The sequence below is a fragment of the Myxocyprinus asiaticus genome, chromosome 5 (assembly GCF_019703515.2).
Source record: "Myxocyprinus asiaticus isolate MX2 ecotype Aquarium Trade chromosome 5, UBuf_Myxa_2, whole genome shotgun sequence".
NCBI lineage: Eukaryota > Metazoa > Chordata > Actinopteri > Cypriniformes > Catostomidae > Myxocyprinus > Myxocyprinus asiaticus.
The window spans coordinates 45,415,871-45,436,133 of NC_059348.1; the positions used below are offsets into that span (position 1 = coordinate 45,415,871).

The following is a 20,263-nucleotide window of genomic DNA, read 5'->3' on the forward strand; positions in this document are numbered from 1 at the left end:
GCAGTGCTTAGTCTGAGATTAAGATGAACAGCAGTGTTTAGTCTGAGATAATAATGGACAGCAGTGTTTAGTCTGAGATTATGATGGACAGCAGTGTTTTGTCTGAGATAAAGATGAACAGCAGTGTTTAGTCTGAGATAATAATGGACAGCAGTGTTTAGTCTGAGATCATGTTGGACAGCAGTGTTTAGTCTGAGATAAAGATGAACAGCAGTGTTTAGTCTGAGATAATGATGGACAGCAGTGTTTAGTCTGAGATAAAGATGAACAGCAGTGTTTAGTCTGAGATAATAATGGACAGCTGTGTTTAGTCTGAGATCATGTTGGACAGCAGTGCTTAGTCTGAGATAAAGATGAACAGCAGTGTTTAGTCTGAGATAATAATGGACAGCAGTGTTTAGTCTGAGATTATGATGGACAGCAGTGTTTAGTCTGAGATAAAGATGAACAGCAGTGTTTAGTCTGAGATAATAATGGACAGCAGTGTTTAGTCTGAGATCATGTTGGACAGCAGTGTTTAGTCTGAGATAAAGATGAACAGCAGTGTTTAGTCTGAGATAATGATGGACAGATGTGTTTAGTCTGAGAAAATGATGGACAGCAGTGTTTAGAATGAAGTAAATGTTGGACAGCTGTGTTTAGTCTAAAGTAATGGACAGTTGAGTTAAATTTATAGATTGATGCCAATGTTTAGTCTATTTTAAAATGAAAATTTTAGTCAGAGAAAATGGATAGTTGAGTTTAGTTGAAGAATGGAAAGCAGTGTTTAGTGTGAGATAATGATGAGCAGCAGTGTTTAGTCTGAGATAGCACTCTGTTTGTGAGTTTATAGTCACATGATCAAAGGTTTTTACACAGCTCATTTAACTCATTCATCAAAATATTTCTCATTACTGCCCTGACCTCATCAAAACCCCAGTCATAGAGTAGAAAAAGAAGGACGAACAACAAAAAAGCATGGTTAAATCCATTTGCAATAAAATAAATGTAAATAGGATTAGGAATAATTGTTAATCTTCATATTATGGCTTTTGTTCTCTTTCGTTCTCTGAATTCATAGTCTTGATTGTTACAGATATATAGCTTCTATTTTAAAAACGGAGAACTAATTATTTTTTCAAACCTTAAATGCATGTGTTGCATTTATTTTTATTTTTTTTACATTTGCGCAATTCATTTGTTGAGCATCAAGTCCCTTGAGTCAGCAATTACTTGTCCAGGTTATTGAGACAAGTAAAACAGAACTATTTTAGACAATGAAGACAGGCATTATAACAACAGTGACTGGAAAAACATGATCAGCTGTTCAAACCTACACTTATTTAACACTGGACTTGACAAAGACAAAAAAATTACTGGCAATGAAGCCTTGAACCTTTTTTTTTTTTTTTTTTTGGTTGATCTTAGTCAAGATATACTCGGTTCAGTGCTGAAAAAAGTATGTTTTCTGATCGGACACTAATTATGGTGTTAAATTTAGACATTGTAGAAAAGTAAAAAAACAAAAAAAACATTAAAGGGAGTAGATAAGCGGTACTCATAACCTTGATGGTGAAGTCACATTTGAACAGTGAAAGGACATGTTCAACATGAAACCATTTGGAAGACCTAAGTATTGGTTTTGGACATTTTACAATTAATTACTGTAATCTGTTAAAAAACAAACAAACAAAAAATACAATTGTTAAGATGGTCTATGTTAAAAAAACAAAACAAAATCATTCTGCTGTATAGGGGTAAAGTTATACGTTATACGTTCCCACAGTCAATTGGGCTCTACGTGACTACAAATCCCTGTCCTGCTCTGGAATGATTTGTGAGATTGATGTATGGTAACCATAAGGAAGCTGTGGTTACCATGGGAATGTTTGTTTCATGTTGAAGTGGCAATATTCTTTGGCTTTGTTCACACTGCACAAAAATCCAACTTGGTTTTCAAACCCTTAGAACTGACTGTCTGCACAGCCATTTTGCAAGTGTAGTCAATATCCAATGTACTGTATCTAAACCGGTTGCTATAGTAATGATGTAAGCATAAGTACGATAAGTACTAGTCTTTCACATACTACAATAGAGAGTAGCTGTCATTGTGGAAACAGAGGATGGAAAATGTGCTTTACTCTCATCTATCATGACATCATGCCGCAGCACTCAACCCAAGAGGTGCTTGAGAGACCAAAACTTGTTCACTCATTCACTATCTAGTTTACTAAGTGCAGAAAGCAAAAATGAGTAAATTAGGGGACATCTCCAGACAATACTGTGCATTTTGTATGTTGTTACATACACATTGTGTGTCCCAAAGAATTTTTAAATGACTTGAAGTCCGATCTGACCGTTCAGACTGAAACACATTCCTACAAATCAGTCTTAAATAGGACTGCAAACCACCTATGGAGGTTGCTTGGACTGGGTTTGTAAACATTGGATTTTATATATTTTTTTTATTTATTTTTTTAACTACAAAAAAATCTAAAAAGATTTGAGTTGGATATACAAAAAAATTAGATTTTTGCTGCCTGTCTGAACAAAGCCATATAACTGGCAGTTTAATGTGCCACTCACAGAAGGGGATGTGATCATTGGTTTAGTTAAGGCCAGACAGGGATTTTCCACACAAAAAATTCCTAACTGAGGCTGAGAAGAATCTCAGCTTTGCTTTTGGTCCTTAAACAGCAAGTTGTGATTTCACGCAACATCTTCATTCTGCAAAATTATAAGTGTGCTCAAGAGATGCCCCGGACAGTGCAGTTCACGCTGGCCAGTGTGTCATTTAGGATATAAGCTGTGAGTCAGTAAAAAACAGTTTCTAGAATCTCAGCCGTAAACTTAAAAATGGTGCCGAGGAAGATGCCTGTGCAATTTCTCCTCAAACGCAACTATTAGAAACAAAGGCAAGTGCACACCAGTGGAGACATCAGTACATTTAGCTGCTCCGTGGATGAGTCATGCATTCCATGCATATGAAAAAATGTGTAATTAGAAAAATAAAATGTTTACAAAAATGGCATAGCATCTGTTTTTTTTTCCTTTCTAAAGTTTCCAGTCAATTATAATCACTCTGCAAGTGCAGTGTCTACCAATAGAGATAAAATGCATGCATTCCATGCAGTGCTCTTTTGCTTTGCAGGGGTAAAGCGTGAAGTGGATACATATTTAGATATGATGAATAGTATGTCTGTGTGCGTGTTTATATGTAGTTTTTGCTGTACAAAGTCTGCAGTCTTTATAAAGAATGTGTGTGTATGGGCGTGTGAAAGAATGTGCAGTGTTTGTGTGTCCATGTCTTTAGGGTGGCGTTCCCCACGCTCCATCGGAGTGGAACCCATCTCCGGTGGCCGAGGGTGGAACAGGTCCGCTGGGGGTAAAGGGATCAGTGTCCGTATCCGTCTCCCCCTCGGCCAAATAGCGGTGGTCGCGACCCCAACTTGACCCTGCTGTTACCCCGGAGGCCTTGCCTGTGACCTCCTCTTTCTCGGCCGAGATGCTGAACCCGCTGGGCGAACGTTCCAGCTCCTCATGAGTGACCGACAACAACGAAAGTGGTGTGCCCACCCTGTGGCCTCCTGATTGGCTGACATTGGAGGTCTGAGATTGGCTTGGTAATGGGCTAATGGGAAGGACGGTGGGCCTTGGAGGGGGTGTGTTCGAGGGCAAGTGTGTGTAATATAGTGTATTGTGTGATGGGGGAGCATAACTGCAGTACACGTGGTCTCCTGCAACACTGACAGTCAAAGTGGGGTCACAGCGCTCCATGGTAATGTGGGCAGGGCCTGTGAGGTCATGTTGCATATGCATATCCACCAGGAAATCCAGCTTCTTCTCCATGTCTTCCACCTGTGACCAAGGCAACAAGAAAGTTCAGAAAAGCAATGCAACAAACAACCAAACTACTTTAACTATAAAAGGAAGTAGAAAATGGGCAAGGCACTTAATCAACAATGCATGTTTCGGCAGACTAGCTGCCTTCTTTAATTTGATGTTGATAGCAGCCCCACTCGGCAATGAGCACTTCTCCTTATTGGATTCTTTTTGGATATCTTTTTTAAGCCAAGGAAGCAGTCTTCCATTTGGCTTCTTATTTCTGCCAAGACAAACTTTAAATGTTGGCTTGAAAAATAATTTTAGTCAGACGTTTTCAATGGGCGTCTATATTTGATCCTCAGCAGCAGGAACAAATTAAGTCTGATAAGTTAGAAAAGATAAAACACACTATGTCGAAACAGGCTGAAGGACTGTGCCAAGTTTGTTGGATGTAACTTGAAAGCTCTAATGGATATTAGATTTTGAAATTTGGGTCTCAGGTTTTGTTAACAGTATTTTGTCAATCCAACACAATTAAACCTTACAACAAGCTGTCAGAATGCATGGATAAACTGCAGTACCTGTCTTTCAACCCGCACAAATCTACCCATCATGCTTTGGTCTTCAGGATCTGGCAGGCCTGCTTTGGCAAGATATGACTCGTGTCTGAGATAGAGAAACAGATTCGGAAAGTGATCTAGGAGGAAAGAACTCTTTCTCTAGTGAATTTGCTGGCATGAAAGTGGTAGCAAAGGCACAAGAGCTGTTTCCTTTTTTGTAATCCTTTTGTTTACAACTGAATTTAAGAGAGTCTCTTGGCTTCAGAAATACAGTACCAATATAGCGCTTTAATTAAGCATTATAATTAAAAGTGGAAAAAAATATCTCTTTGTTAAATATCAAGTGGCTCGCCTGGTGTCTCATCATTCACCAACACATGATCATATAAAATTTTCTAGAGATAATTTTCCTGCAGAAAGTGTGGGTGCAATTGCAAAGCTTAAGTCAATGACACTGTTTTGATTTCCTTTCTCCCAAATTTATCTGTGAGAATGCTGCAAATGATCTCCAATCATCTCAGGAGGTGCAGTGAATTTTAATTTATTTCCACGGAGCAGTTTGTGGTTAACATGTATTGTGAACACAACACTGCAGGTTTAGTAACACACACACACACACACACACACACATATATATATATATATATATATATATATATATATATATATATATATATATATATGTGTGTGTGTGTGTGTGTGTGTGTGTGTGTGTGTGTGTGTGTGTATGTATTAAACAAAGACAAAAGTGATTCAATCATAAAATAATACAAGACACCTTATGAGTATTATTATTATTATCTTTATATTTATAATTGTCTTTAGTTCTTAATTTGTAGGCTATTAGTAATTTTTCAAATGCTGTCCTCAGATGCTTGCATGATGGCAAATGGGGCCATTGGAGACGGTAAATGTTTGGATTTGGGGAGGTGGTTATATATAAGATTTTTTGATCACTTCGCTATTTTAATTGCTTTTTCTTTTTTTGGTTTTCGTTTGAAGTGTAATTTGAATTTAGAAATGTCTTTTAAGTTTTTCATGTTTCAATAAATTAATTTAATTTTTGAAGCAAAATCAATAAAGCAAAGATATTCACTGACCCTCAGCAGGGGGGGGGTTGATGATATAATCGGATATTAAGACATTTTTTAAAGCAATTATCGTTAAAATATTACCCAGCCCAAAAGGGAAGTGAACTTTTCATGAACAATTGTTAAATGAAGTAATTTTATGGAGACCCGCACAAACACGTGTACTCAATTCCATATTGCAACATGTTACTTATTAATTGTTGCATATTTGTTTGTTTTTGAATAGTATATGGGCATAATAAACATTTTATTTTATTGAAAAACGTTGTTTTTTGAAAACAGTAAATTATTAGTTTGTGCTATGGCTCTTTCGGAAAAAAACGCATCAACCAAAAACTAAAAAATTGTCTCCTTAGTGAAAAAAGTTTCCCGACCCCTGCTCTAGACAAAGCTGTAACAAACACATTCATGATGAGTTTAAATGTTGCATGTGGAGGAAGGAAATGTTAGAGTGGTCAACCCACAAGTGTATGGTTCTTCTGTATGACTACATAAACTACAGTCAGGTTCAAGAAAATATTCTAGGCTTATATTTTAAATGATATAATGTATAATTCCTTTAAGGTTGTTTTCAGGTGAGATCTTACCTAGGTGACTGCTGGGAGGGATACGGAAATGGTGTTTTTTGGGGTTTCTTGTGTTTTGGAGTGAGAGGTGGACCAGGCGTCAGAATCAGATCTAATCTGAAGAAGAACCAAAAAACAGCTATTAAATTTCTCTATTCCACAAAAGGTTAAATAATAAAAGGACAACATATTTATGTTTAAAAGATGCAAGTCAGCCATTTAAAATGACAAATAATAGTCAACAGTTTAAAATGATGCATGTTTTTTGGACTTTTTTTTTTTTGCTGTCACTTAGCATTTGAACTCAAGTTCTGAAAGGACTGAGAACATTAGCTGATAACAAGTTTGACATGACTAAATGGTTGTTTTTATGTATTTACTACATAACAAAATGATCTAGAAATATCACCATTCATCATAGAGTAATTTAAAAGTTATATATGATATTGCTTTAAAAAATTGTAAAGTTTGTGTTACCGTGTCTGTAGATATTTGATTCTGGTAAGCATGTCCAAATGTCCTGCAGAGTACTGCTCAATCACATCCTTTACATCATACGGCCTCAGAGTCTCCTTAAAACGCTTCTTACTCAACAGGAACATCATGATCCTGAAACCCGCACAAACAAAACAAAAACTAAACAACAACAAAAATCTCTAAAAAAGCCTAGCATTGCCAGTCTTAAGCTTACATTTTTAAGGCTGATACTGTTTGAATGTGTGATGGCATGTGGGGACATTGAATTGTCTAAGTAATTTTGGTTGTAGTTACAAGACAACTTAAGCCTGAGTGAGTGTATGTAGTTAAGGAAATACTTCAGTCTCTGGGTAAACTGTGTGTAGTTACAGGGATTCTTAAGTGTCTGTGTGATTGTGGGTGTGTTTATGAAGACATGATTTCATATTTATATACCGGACTGCTCTTATCACTAATTTGAGAGTTGGAATCATCTCCTCCAACAGTATTTCAGGTGGGAAGCCCTTCTCCTCAGGGGTGGGGTCAGGCAAACCACTTGCATCTACAATGAAGCACCAAGACAATGTAAGGTTAGTTGCACTATGTGAGTGTATATTATACCAATGTAGTCAAGAAAGTGAGTGAGTGTTGTATGTTTATCTACCATGCATGTGTATGTAATGGTTCACCCATTATTCACTCATCCTTATGTCATTTCAAACCGGCATCACTTTCTTTAGTCCATGGAATATAAAAAGGTGAATTTCTTTAAGAATATCCTGGTTGCTCTTCACGGCAAAAAAACAAACAAAATATTTTCTTACTAAGTCTTTTTGTCTTATTTTCTGGTAAAAATATCTAAACATCCTTAAAACAAATTTTTAATTTCAATTTAAAAAAAATATATATATATATATTTACTTGAGAAGCAATGTAGCATAAGACATTAAGTCATGTTTTTAGATAAATCTAACTAAATTTGGTGGGTTTTATGCTTAAAACAAGAAAAAACTATTTGCCAATGGGGTAAGAAAAATAAACTTGTTTTCCCTTTGAATCAAGTTTTTGTTTTTACTTTCACCATTGGCAAATAATTTCCTTGTTATAAGCATAAACGTTACAAAATTTTGTTCGATTTCTCTGAAAACAAGACAAAATATCTTGTCACTTTGCTTCTCAAGTAAATTTATCTTGTTTTAAGAATGTTTCGATACTTTTACAGGAAAACAAGACAAAAGACTTGGTAAGAAAATTATTTTTTTGCAGTCTTTCCATATAATGAAAGTTAAAGGAGAGAGTCTTTCAAGCTCCAAATTGACCAAAAAACATGTGCATGTGGAATATGGCACATGGCATGTGCATTATATTCCAAGTCTTCTGTGGACATTTGACAGCTTTTTGTGGAAAAACAAAAATTCCATTCATCTTTAACCTTCATTATATTGAAAAGAGCGGCCAGGATACTTCTAAAAAATTCACCTTTTGTTTTCCACAGAAGAAAGAATGTAATACAGGTATAAAAGGACTTAAAAGAATGTTCCAGGTTCAATACTAGTTAAGCTCTATTGGCAGCATTTATTATTAGACACTTCCCTTGTTTATTAAAAAAAGTAAAAATTACAGTTACAAAAAGGCACTTGCAATGAAAGCGAATGGGACCAGTCCACAAACGCTAAAAATATACATCAATTTGAAAGTATAACCTGAAAATATGAACAATAAACATTTTAACATGATTTAAGCGTGATAAAATCACTTACTAACCTTTTCTGTGTAAAGTTATATCTAATATGGTAACTGACATTATGCCACAAACGCTTTCGATTGAGATTGACTTGTATTTGAACCTGGAACATTCCTTTAAAGGGGTCATGAAATGCTCTTTTTTATAGTTTTATCATCTTTCCTGAGGTCCACTGATAATGCAAGTGAAGTTTGTTTTTTTTTTTACCAAAAAAATGTAGTAATATATTATCATTTTTCACCCTCTTTCTGGCCCTAGTTCTGAATGCTCGCTTTTGGCCTCAGCTCCTCCTTTAAACGTCAACGTAAACGCCCACTGTTCTGATTGGCTAACATAATGCAGCCCCTCAAATACAGCCGTATTTGAAATTCAATCGGCAGAGAATGAACAACCCCACAATATTATAAAACTACATTTCAGGGTTTACACATAACACACATCCAACAGATTGCATCCGAATATATTAAACTGTTAATCTCAAGCACAACTGTTAACACTCACTCCCTGTCTACACCGGATGCAAGAGGCATGTTGCATCAAAAGCAATAGAACTCATTATATTTAATGATGCTGTCTACCATGGAAGCGTCAGTTGCAGCGTGTCACACCAACAGTAAACAGGTGTCCCATTCCATTTTGCGATGGTGATACTACTGCTAACAGTAGTAAACAGCCTCAAGCCATTGTGTTGTGTCGTGTCAGTGGACACGCCCATTGTAGACAAGGTGGCAGCACCATAAACTATCAAACAGCCATGACATTTGAAATATTCACGAATGGAACTGTTAACTTCCAGGTCCAATAGTGTTTTTAACTGCCCCATCCTTCAATAACAATTCCTTGGTAAACTTGAATCGTTTTATGACTGGTTCACAAGCAATCCACGCTGATGTCAATCAACAAAACATGCAATCCATGCTGAAAAACGCTGAAGACACATCCACATGACGCACACACATAGTCAAAAGCACTCTGAAGATGCATACATCCAGTTTCCAGTATTCAGCATCCTGCCCTGAGGTGCACATCGCCAGAAATGCATCAAAACGGTCAAAGACGTCCATCTAGTGCGTGTTTACATTGCAGCAGTAGGCCTATATTCTGTTCTCTCACTCTCTCTTTACAAACTGACCCCCCAGTGTGCGCGGGTCAAGGGTGCGATGATGTAAAGTAGGCGTTGATGCTTTTGCTGTAGAGGCGGTCATGAATTAATGAGTAACATTTGTGACATCACTAATATATGGATGTAGAGAAGGAGATGTTTTGGCAGCTTGGTTTCAATAAATGCTTTTATTGCATTGGGGATTAAGTTTTGAGTTCTGATATTTACATTATGTTTTTATAGTAGAAAGACCTCTCATATGTCATAATATCAAGGAACATTTGATTCCTCATGATTAGACCCCTTTAAGGATGAGTTAATTATGAAAGAAATTTTATATTTAAGTGAACTATTCCTTTAAACGTACATGTGTAGGCGAGTGTTTACTGTAAGTGTGAGGGAATGTGTGCATGTATTTACAAGATTGTTGAATACCCTCAGAGCTCTGTCTCAGGGTGTAGGCCTTCATTCTAAAAGCAGTTCTGAATCTCTCTCTGTTACTGAAGCCGGCTGGTTTTCCCTCTTTTGATGGGCTCTCCTCGATTGCCTCTGCAGGCCCGCAGTTTCCTAACATGCTGTCAGGATTCACAGCAGACATCATCACACGTGCCCTTACTGTTGATGGCCTCGGAGTCGATAACCGCACACGTTCCAGCAAACTCAATTTCTGACTGATGAAGAAAGAGTTGGGCAAATTTTGTTATTATTTCTCATAATTTTGTAATTCGTAGTGTTTCTCAAAGGCCTGGAAGAGAATCAAACACACACACAATCACACACAAGTTCTTCCTGCAGGAGAAACCAAACACTTCCAAAGAAACAATGCAGGGCATTCTACTGTGAAGGGTCCCCAAGGATGGACACACACACACACACACACACACACACACACACACACGAGAGAGAGAGAGAGAGAGAGAGAGAGAGAGAGAGAGAAACTATGCACTGTGACACACACTGTCTCTCTTGAGTCCAGTGAAAAGAAGATTGAAGTGGTGAGAGCAGCTGAGACATCTTTAAGAGACTTAAATGCTCCACAATTACAGCCGATTACCAAACAGTTACAGGCACAACACTTTCCCACACACACACACACACACACACACACACACACACACACACACACACACACACACACACACCAGCATTTCAAACTGTGTCTGAGAGGGTTTCAACGACTGAAAAGTGAATCTGTGTGTGTTTATGTGTGTGTGTTGTTGTAGAGAGGAGCTCATCGGACATAGAGAAAAAGAGAGAAAACATGAGAACAGACAGGAAGAGAATCAACACATAGATTTCACATGAACAAATGAATGGAGCAAAACATCATGAGCTACTTAACAATGGCACTTGGATGTAATTGTGGGGACTAACTGTACCACAACAATTCTAAAACCTAAAGTCAGCTACACTGTGAGGTCTCCATGAGGAAATGGCTTAATAAACACACAAAATAATAGTGTCTTAAAGGGGTCATGACACTCTTTTTTTTTTTTATAATTTTATTATCTTCCCTGAGGTCCACTTATAATGTCAGTAAAGTTTTTTTTTTTTTTTTTTGCACCAAAACAGTCATAATTTAATAATAAATGATCAATTTCCACCCTGTCTCTGGCCCTCTGTCTAAAAGCTTGGTTTAAAGCTATCTGGCTCTTCAAGACCTCAGTGTAAATGCCCACTGTTCTGACTGGCTAACTTCGTGCAGCCCTTCCAATTCAGCCATATTTGAAACTCAATCAAAAGAAAATGAACAAACTTTACATTATAATTTATAAAACTACATTTCAGGGTTAACACATAACGTATACACAACACATTTCCTTTGAATATATAAAAATTTTCCCTAAAGCACAGCAACTATCAAACAGTCATGACATTTGAAACATTTGTGAATTAAACTGTGTACTCAAGGGTCCGGTAGTGTTTGACTGCTGCATCTTTCAGTTCCTTTGCAAAGCTTGACTCATTTTGTGACTGGTTCACAAGCAATCCACTCTGTTATGAGCCAAAAACATACAATCCACGCTGAAATGTTCTGAATAAGCAAATGTAATACAGTCCATGGTGATCTCAGGTGCTTCAAATGGCTTCAACAGGCCAAAGCAGAGATACTGGTCTTCACCGAAGCGACATCTCACATCTTCCGTGTTTGTATACACACAGAACGGCATTTGTTTCCAAGTATAGGTCTCTACACTTTAATGAAAATCTGAGTATGAGAAGGGTTAGGTTTTATTATTAACTCAGTATAAAACCAATAGATGTCAATGGAAGTCCACACCATGATATAAAAACAAATTTATATATGTGTATGGTCCCGCTTCTCCAGTTTGGTCTTGTTTTGGCAGGTCATTGTTTAGTATAATATCACGCTACAAATTTCCCAGCCATCTAGCCTTGTGTAAGTGAACGTTTGTGTATGCCTGTGTATTTTGTAATGGTGTTTGTATATGTGCATGTTTTTGCACTGGTGTATTTGCAGTATTCATGTGAAATCCGATCTCTGAACTGGACTGTGGATGGATAACAGGTCTCAGGTCGAGTAGCAAAAATAAGCACAGTCCAGCTCTACTTATCTGTAATAGAGATGAAATACTTTTGGGAAGCTGATGTGCTATCCTCTATTTAAAACAATTTTTAACAGCACATTTGTGTATAATTATTATTATACATGTAGCTTTTATAAGCTCATATTAATTGAGAGACTACATGGACTATTTGTACTTCTAAAATTTCACTTGTACCATCACAGGATCATTTAAAATGAACTAGTGAAGGCAAAAAAATAACTTAAAACTTAAAGAAAGGTGGTACAGGACCTTAGATGTACATTTTCCCTTACACATTCATATAATTCTTAACCTAAAATCTTGATGATGATCAAAGAAAAATTTCATGGACATGTAATGCATCAACTCCCCCTATCTAGATTTCTTCTTCTCTTAAATCTTTCTTCTTTTAATAAATGTACTGTCAGTCCAGTGTCCAGGTCAAGGACAACTAGCTGCTCATGATTATTATATATGCAGTCCATCTCTGTCATGATCAGTTGTCCTGCTCAGATCACTAATAACACTTCCCATCATTTTCCTTACAGTGACACTCATGTCACATGTCCAGCCATCCATTAAATGCTCTTACACTCACACACACACACACACAAACACACACACACACACACGCACTCTGCTCTGACACCATAATCTATCAGTGATCCATAATTCACTCTTTTCTAATAGACTCTGTAATATCACATATAGAACTACTATCCACATGTCCCAGAACTGAGAAACGAGCACTCATCACTCCACACACACACAACCACACTGCTGGTCATTACGCCTTTGGCACTGAATTAATAGAGGTGGTGGTTATTCAGAGTTATTTAAGGAAACACATTTCACAGAATCATTAATCTCACACTTCAAAGAGATGTTGTAAATCTGTAAAATTGTGAGTGAGATACAGAGGGAATGAGGAAGAGAAGAGAGACTTACCTGGCCATAACCTCAAGAGGATCCTTCCTGCAGATAACAGGATCAACACATACACACTTAGTAAACACACATTACATTTATTCCAACAAAAACAAAACCATAAAAATGATTTCTCAAAGCAAGCACATTCAACCACACCAAATGTACCATTATAGGCCTACCCTGATGAAAAGACCTGCTTTGCTGGTCACCAGCTTATGTTGTGATTTTGGGGCTGGTCTCCTATTATGGGATGTTGGGACGCTTGTTTCTCCACAAGGCTTTTAACCTTAAACTTTTAATATGAATATAAAAGTCTTTCACATAGCACTTAAATACGCAATTTACATATCAAATGAAAGCTCTCATTCTCATGAATGCAACTATGCACTTTATTTTGTTGCCCTAATACCACAGTTCTAAAGATTTTCACAAGAATCACATAGTGAAATATGATTTCTTTAAGACATCAAATACAAACGTTTCTTTTAAACGCTGATCACTGCTGCTGTAAGCCCCAAGTAGCCACAAACTTTATATCTGCTCTTACCTCAGGAAGTTTTCTACAAAATTAGCAATTTTTTACTTGTCTGTGAGCTTGCTTGGTTGAATAATCCAATGTTATTTCTTAGATGTCCAGAACAAAATACTGTATGTCGTCCAGCAGGAAAAGCATGCAAATTTTAAAACAAATCTGTTCAGTGAGCACTTAACAAATCCACAAATGCACTTACTATTTAACAATATTGCGCTAGCATCTATACTACTCCAGCCACTTTGAGAACTTGGCAGTGTGATACCGAAGATATTGTTGACTTTTTATGACAAATTGTTTATGTTCCTCATTTGTAAGTCACTTTGGATAAAACTGACTGCTAAATGACTAAATGTAAATCACCGGAAAAATATGTTATCTCATATTTATGGCTCTCAGCTTTCTAATGACACCTTGATGAGCTTCTACTCCACACAGAGGCCAAGCTATTCAATGAAACAACAGGGGTGGTGCATGAATTGAAAATTAGACTAAATGTCTGTGGATGAGCACATCTGTGAGGGCTGAGATGCGTTAGAGCGCCACCTACATTTCAGATCTGCATATTGTGATGGAAGATGTTAGAGGAAATGTCCTGGTTACTTGCATAACCTCCGTTCCCTGATGGAGGGAACGAGATGCTGTGTCGATGTAGTGACACTAGGGGTCACTCTTGGGAGCCCGAAACACCTCTGGTCTTTGAAAAAGGCCAATGAAAATTAGCGAGTGGTATTTGCATACCACTCCCCCGAACATACGGGTATAAAAGGAGCTGGTATGCAACCACTCATTCAGGTTTTGTGTTGAGGAGCCGAGACAAGGTCCCGGCCATTTCAGCGTGTAGTCCAGCACTGTGGCAGGAGGGACACAATGTCTCGTTCCCTCCATCAGGGAACGGAGGTTACACAAGTAACCAGGACGTTTCCTATCTGTCACTCACTAGACGTTGTGTTGATGTAGTGACACTAGGGGTCCCATACGAAACACCACAACTAGCTGAACTGTGTTTCGTGAACTGGCAGTGTGTGATGGGCAGACCACCGTGTGCCTTGTAGCCAGCACACCAGGCCGACACGTAACCTCCCCCAATGCTGTTATGAGTGTCGAAAGGCCCTTCGGGAACAAGTCGACTGCCCAAAAGATAGAGACAGGCTAGCCCAGTTGTGGCCTCTTATCTTCTCTATTTTCTTTTTTTTCTCTCCCCAAAAAAAAGAGTGAAATTTGTTAACTGACTGGGGCCACCAGGTCTTCGTCAGGGGGGTGTCACTCCCAAGGGGAAGACACCGCGGAGACCACACCCCACCTGGGGGGGGGTGGTATTTTGAGTGGAAATACATCACATGGTCTTGCCGAGCTTTGTCGGAAGTATGTCATGTGGAGAAGTTTCTACAAACATGGAAACCTCTGCCCATGGAAGACGCAGTTTTCCAACAGGGAAACGAATTAGTGGAATATATTCGTCGCATGGGGTTACCTATGGGGAACCAACACATGTGGAGCACCTACCCCAGTACAGGGCTTAGTTAGCACATGTACTGAGCTGGCAGCGAGTTTCTCCACATCCAGGGAACACAGTTTGTGAACGCTACTGGGAGTCAACAGTGCACATCTTCAGCTCAGGGGAGGTGAAAGGCGCTATGCGCAAGCGATACACCCAGCCAGCTGTCCCGGACTTATCTGCTTGTGCCTGCCACTACACGGAACGAAACCAGTTCCACCTGGAGATTGTAGAACCTTGCAAAGGTGCTGGGTGTTGCCCAGCCCGCTGCTCTGCAAATGTCTGTTAGAGAGGTGCCACTGTTCAAGGCCCAAGAGGCCAACACACTCCTGGTAGAATGAGCTCATAGCCCAGCCGGGGGCGGCACATCCTGAGTGTGATATGCCATTGCTATGGCGTCAATGACCCAGTGGGTGATCCTCTGCTTGGAGACAGCCCTTCCTTTCTGCTGTCCACCAAAGCAGACAAAGAGCTGCTCAGATATTCTAAAGATCCAAATAGATGCGTAAAGCGCGCACCGGCACAGCAACGTCAGGGCTGGGTCTGCCTCCTCCTGCGGCAGTGCTTGCAGGTTCACCACCTGATCCCTAAAAGGGGTCATGGGAACCTTGGTCACATAGCCCGGTCAGGGTCTCAGGATCACGTGAGAGTAGCCCGGACCGAACTCCAGGCATGTTTTTCTGACAGAGAACGCTTGCAGGTCTCCTACCCTCTTGATGGAAGTGAGCACAGTCAGGAGGGCAGTCTTTAAAGCTCAGCTCAGCTGACTGCAGGGGCTCAAAGGGGGCTCCCTGTATACCCTGAAGAACTACAGAGAGGTCCCATGAGGGAATGAGGCACGGTCTGAAGGGATTCAACCTCCTGGCGCCTCTCAGGAACCTGATGATCAGGTAGTGCTTCCGTAAGGACTTACCGTCCACTGTGTCGTGGTGTGCCACTGTAGTGGCTACATACACCTTCAAGGAGGAGGGTGACAGCCGCCCTTCCAACCTCTCCTGCAAGAAGGAAAGCACCGATCCGACTGTGCATCTCTGGGGGTCTTTGCGTCGGGAAGAACACCACTTAGCAAACAGACGCCACTTCAAGGCATACAGGCACCTCGTGGAGGGGGCCCTAGCCTGAATGATCATGTCTACCACTGCGGGTGGTAGGCCACTTAAGTCTTCCACTTCCCGTCCAGGGGCCAGACATGGAGATTTCAGAGGTCTGGTAGCGGGTGTGAAGAAGGTCCTTCCTCAGGGGAATTCACCGGGGGGGGGGGCTGTTACGAGGAGCGTGAGGTCCGAGAACACGTCTGGGTGGGCCAGTAGGGTGCTACCAGGACGACCTGCTCCTCGTCCTCCCTGACCTTGCACAGGGTCTGTGCAAGTAGGCTCACTGGGGGAAATGCATATTTGCGTAGTCCAGGGGGCCAGCTGTGTGCCAGCACGTCTATACCGAGAGGTGCCTCAGTCAGGGCATACCAGAGCGGGCAGTGGGAGGATTCTTGGGAAGCGAACAGGTCTACCTGTGCCTGCCCGAATCGAATCCAAATCAGCTGGACCACCTGAGGTTGGAGTCTCCACTCTTCCCTGAGGGTAACCTGTCATGACAACACATCCGCTGCAGTGTTGAGGTCGCCCGGGATGTGAGTGGCTCGCAGAGACTTGAGGTGCTGCTGACTCCAGAGGAGGAGACGGCGGGCGAGTTGTGACATACAACGGGAACGTAAACCGCCTTGACGGTTGATGTATGCCACCGTTGCCGTGTTGTCTGTCCGAACTAACACATGCTTGCCCTGGATCAACAGCCGAAACCTCTGCAGGGCGAGTAGAATTGCCAACAACTCGAGGCAGTTGATGTGTCAATGCAGCCGTGGACCCATCCAGGAGCCGGTGGCAGCGTGCCCGTTGCATACAGCACCCCAGCCCATTTTGGAGGTGTCTGTCGTAACCACGACGCACCTGGAGACCTGCTCTAGGGGAACGCCTGCCCGTAGAAATGTGAGGTCGGTCCAAGGGCTGAATAGGCGGCGACAGACTGGTGTGATGGCCACGCGATGTGTCCCGTGGCTCCATACCCATCTCGGGGCTCGAGTCTGGAGCCAGTGCTGAAGCAGTCTCATATGCATCAACCCAAGCAGATTGGCCACCGCTGAGGATGCCATATGCCCCAGGAGCCTCTGAAACAGTTTCAGTGGAACTGCTGTCTTCTGTCTGAATGCCTTCAAACAGGTCAGCACCAACTGTGTGTGCTCGTTCGTGAGGCGCGCCGTCATCGAAACTGAGTCTAACTCCAAGCTGAGAAAAGAGATTCTCTGAACTGGGAGGAGATTGCTCTTTTCCCAGTTGACCCAAAGCCCTAGTCGGCTGAGGTGCGAGAGCACCAGGTCCCTGTGTGCACACAACACATCCCGAGAGTGAGCTAGGATTAGCCAGTCGTCGAGATATCGAGTCGTTGAGGGTGCGAATGCCCACTTCCCTTAACAGGGCAAGGGCTGCCTCTGTGACCTTCATGAAGACGTGAGGGGACAAGGACAGGCCGAAAGGGAGGACCTTGTACTGATACGCCCGACCCTTGAATGCAAACCGCAGGAAGGGTCTGTGTCAAGGTAGAATCGAGATGTGGAAGTACGAGTCCTTCAGGTCTACCGCCGCGAAACAATCTTGATGCCGGACACTCGCTAGAATGCGTTTTTGCATCAGCATCTTGAATGGGAGTCTGTGTAAAGCCCGGTTCAGTACTCGCAGGTCCAAGATTGGCCGCAACCACTGCCTTTCTTCGGTACAATGAAGTAGGGGCTGTAAAACCCCTTCTTCATCTCGGCCGGAGGGACAGGCTCTATTGCACCCTTCTGTAGGAGGGTAGCGATTTCCGCGTGCAAGGTAGTGGCGTTCTCGCCCTTCACCGAAGTGAAGTGGACGCCGCTGAACCTGGGCGGACGCCTGGCGAACTGAATTGCGTAGCCAAGTTGGATGGTCCGGACCAGCCATCGCGACGGGTTGGAAAGCGCAAGCCATGCGTCCAAGATCCAGACAAGGGGGACCAAGGGGAAAATCTCATCGGATGTACCGGCGGGTGGGGCCTCGCGGCAGGGTGGAGCCTGAGGTGCCACAACGTGCCGTGGCCGTGCTGAGTTCAGGGACATCGAAGCACTTACCTGGCTCCTTGTGACCACCCCCGGAACAGCCTGAGATGGGGAAGGAAGAGGCTTGTCCTTGTGACCCGTGGAGACCGTCACATTGGGGGCGGATTTGTGCCACAGCTGGGCATGCAGGGGCAGGGAGACCGCCGCTGGAGCACCAAACCTGCCAAAATGGAATGGTGGATGGTGGTCATGATGACGGCCGTGCGCACTGGATATGTGACCCAGGGAACAAGGAAACCGCTCTTTTTTTGAACTCTTGGGTACCACAGCCACTTGGGCATGCGGTGAAATTAAATGAAAAGGTAACAAAAGATTCTCCTCCCGGCCCTCCATCAGGGGATAGAGTGGTCTGCTTACCAGCTCCAGAGCAGCGGGTTTCCTCGTCCCTGGGTTGCCCATCTCAGGGTGCTTCGAAGCCTTTCTCGGGTTTCTCTGCTTCCTGCGGTGGGCTCCACGCCGGGGCTGAGCTACGGGGGCAGGCTGCGGAGGAGCCGGTGCAGTCACCGCAGGAGGACGCCCTTGGTGATGAGCAGATGGGGTGCGGGATCTTGATCCACGCTGTGGCAGGATGTGCCGGATAACTTCCATCTGCTGCTTCACCACCGAGAACTGCTGGGCAAAGTCCTCAATGGTGTTGCCGAACAGGCCAACCTGGGAAATGGGGGCGCCAAGGAACCGTGCCTTGTCAGCCTCTCCCATCTCAACCAGGTTGAGCCAAAGGTGGCGCTCCTTGACCACCAAGGTGGACATCGCCCACCCGAGAGACTGTGCCGTGACCTTCGTCGCCCGGAGGGCAAAATAATACAAATAGTTTGCTATTAGTCTACAATATGTGTGAATGGTGAGCTTTTAAATCTGAGTGTGAAAAATTGCAGACGGCAGCCCAAAAAGCTGGTCAACCAGCTTTACCAGCTAGGTTTTGCTGGTGAAAAGCATGGCTATGCTGGTCCACCACCTAGACCAGCACCAGACCAGCACTAGCCAGCATGAACCAGTTTAGACCAGCATGGGAATTGCATGCTGGTTAAGCTGGCCTTTTTAGCAAGGGTAGTCCATTTGAATATTCCCTGTATTTAAAATTTTTTTTTTAAATGAACAGTGGTAATATTTATGTCAGTAAGACCTTCATTTAAATACAAACGTTGAAAAATAAAGAAATAGTCAGGGAATTTTTTAATTTTTTAAAGCTGAAGTGTGAAATTTTAGTGGTAATTGTGTCACCAAACAGAATTGCAAAAATAATTATTGAAATAATGTGTCAAAACAGGTTTCCCAAAAACTCCCCCTGTCTGGAATTGGTCAAAAAACAGGCAGTCCCGCCTCAAACTCACACCACTGGTTGAGCCAATGTTGCTGTGTCGGGCAGGACAAGCCGATCAAATTAAACGGAGGAATGTTTTGATAGCACACAGCCGCAGTGTTAACAATTTTCAGAGGAATCATCTGAACAGATGGCCTACTTCATATGGTCTATGCATATTAAGCTGGAAAAGAACAAAGCTTTTACTTTTAATATAGAAAAAATGACGCATTTCAGCTTTAAGGTTAATTTGGAATTACCCAACCAAACAAGCATGAAACAAATATTTGAAGCAAATATTACCTAGTTTCATACCATATGTAGTGTATATATTTTTTATTTATTTGTGCATATTATGTGAAGATTTCAAAATGTTTTTATAGTTATGCACCATCTCCTACTCAGGCTCAAACTACATTTTTGAAATTTTTCTTTATGATAGAATGGTAAAACCAGGGCAAAAGCATCGTAAGCCTAAGTAGATCGTAGAAATCATTGGCACCAGTGGTCTCTACGATCAACTTAAGCTTGCGATGATTTTGGGAAACGCAGCCCAGAACAGTTGTCCACACACACATGTGAGTACCTCTAGTAGACCTCTGAATGATGCTGTCTCTGCATGCAGACACAAACACACATATGGATATAAACAAAATAAATGAAATTCATGAGGATAAAAAAGGTGAAATGTATCATCTGTCATTAGTAACACTGCAATAACATGAAATACCATAAAATGAAGTTATGGGGATATCTAACATAAGGATATGAAAAATAAATATAACAACTATATATAAAAAGTATGATTTTCAAATAAAACGACTGTGTAAGAATTCTGTTGTTTGTGTATGTGTGTGATACCTGAAGCATGGCAGAGAGATCACTGTTTCATAGAATCTCCATGTGGCGATGAGATCTTCTCTGACTGGGTTAGTGGAGTAGTATCTCCATGCAGCCTGAAATCAGGCAGAATGCTGGTAAAAATAGAAAACTGTTGTGTTGTT

At 41.4% G+C, this 20,263-nt stretch overlaps 1 protein-coding gene across 2 annotated transcripts in view; it reads right to left on the reverse strand.

Moving 5' to 3' along the window:
* Positions 1–633: 633 nt before the first annotated feature.
* Positions 634–20,263, reverse strand: part of LOC127440442 (potassium voltage-gated channel subfamily KQT member 3-like) — a 48,166-nt gene continuing 28,536 nt past the window's right edge. Inside the window, exons 9-16 of one of the 2 annotated variants that reach the window (XM_051697010.1) lie at positions 20,121–20,215; positions 12,821–12,847; positions 9,759–9,994; positions 6,934–7,039; positions 6,499–6,630; positions 6,043–6,138; positions 4,386–4,470; positions 634–3,837 (exon numbers count right to left, since the gene is read on the reverse strand). In XM_051697010.1, coding sequence (XP_051552970.1) covers positions 3,289–3,837; positions 4,386–4,470; positions 6,043–6,138; positions 6,499–6,630; positions 6,934–7,039; positions 9,759–9,994; positions 12,821–12,847; positions 20,121–20,215 — 1,326 coding nt within the window. In that variant the 3' untranslated portion in view covers positions 634–3,288. Of the gene's footprint in view, positions 3,838–4,385; positions 4,471–6,042; positions 6,139–6,498; positions 6,631–6,933; positions 7,040–9,743; positions 9,995–12,820; positions 12,848–20,120; positions 20,216–20,263 lie in introns of both variants that reach the window. The other variant, XM_051697009.1, reaches the window with a different exon arrangement.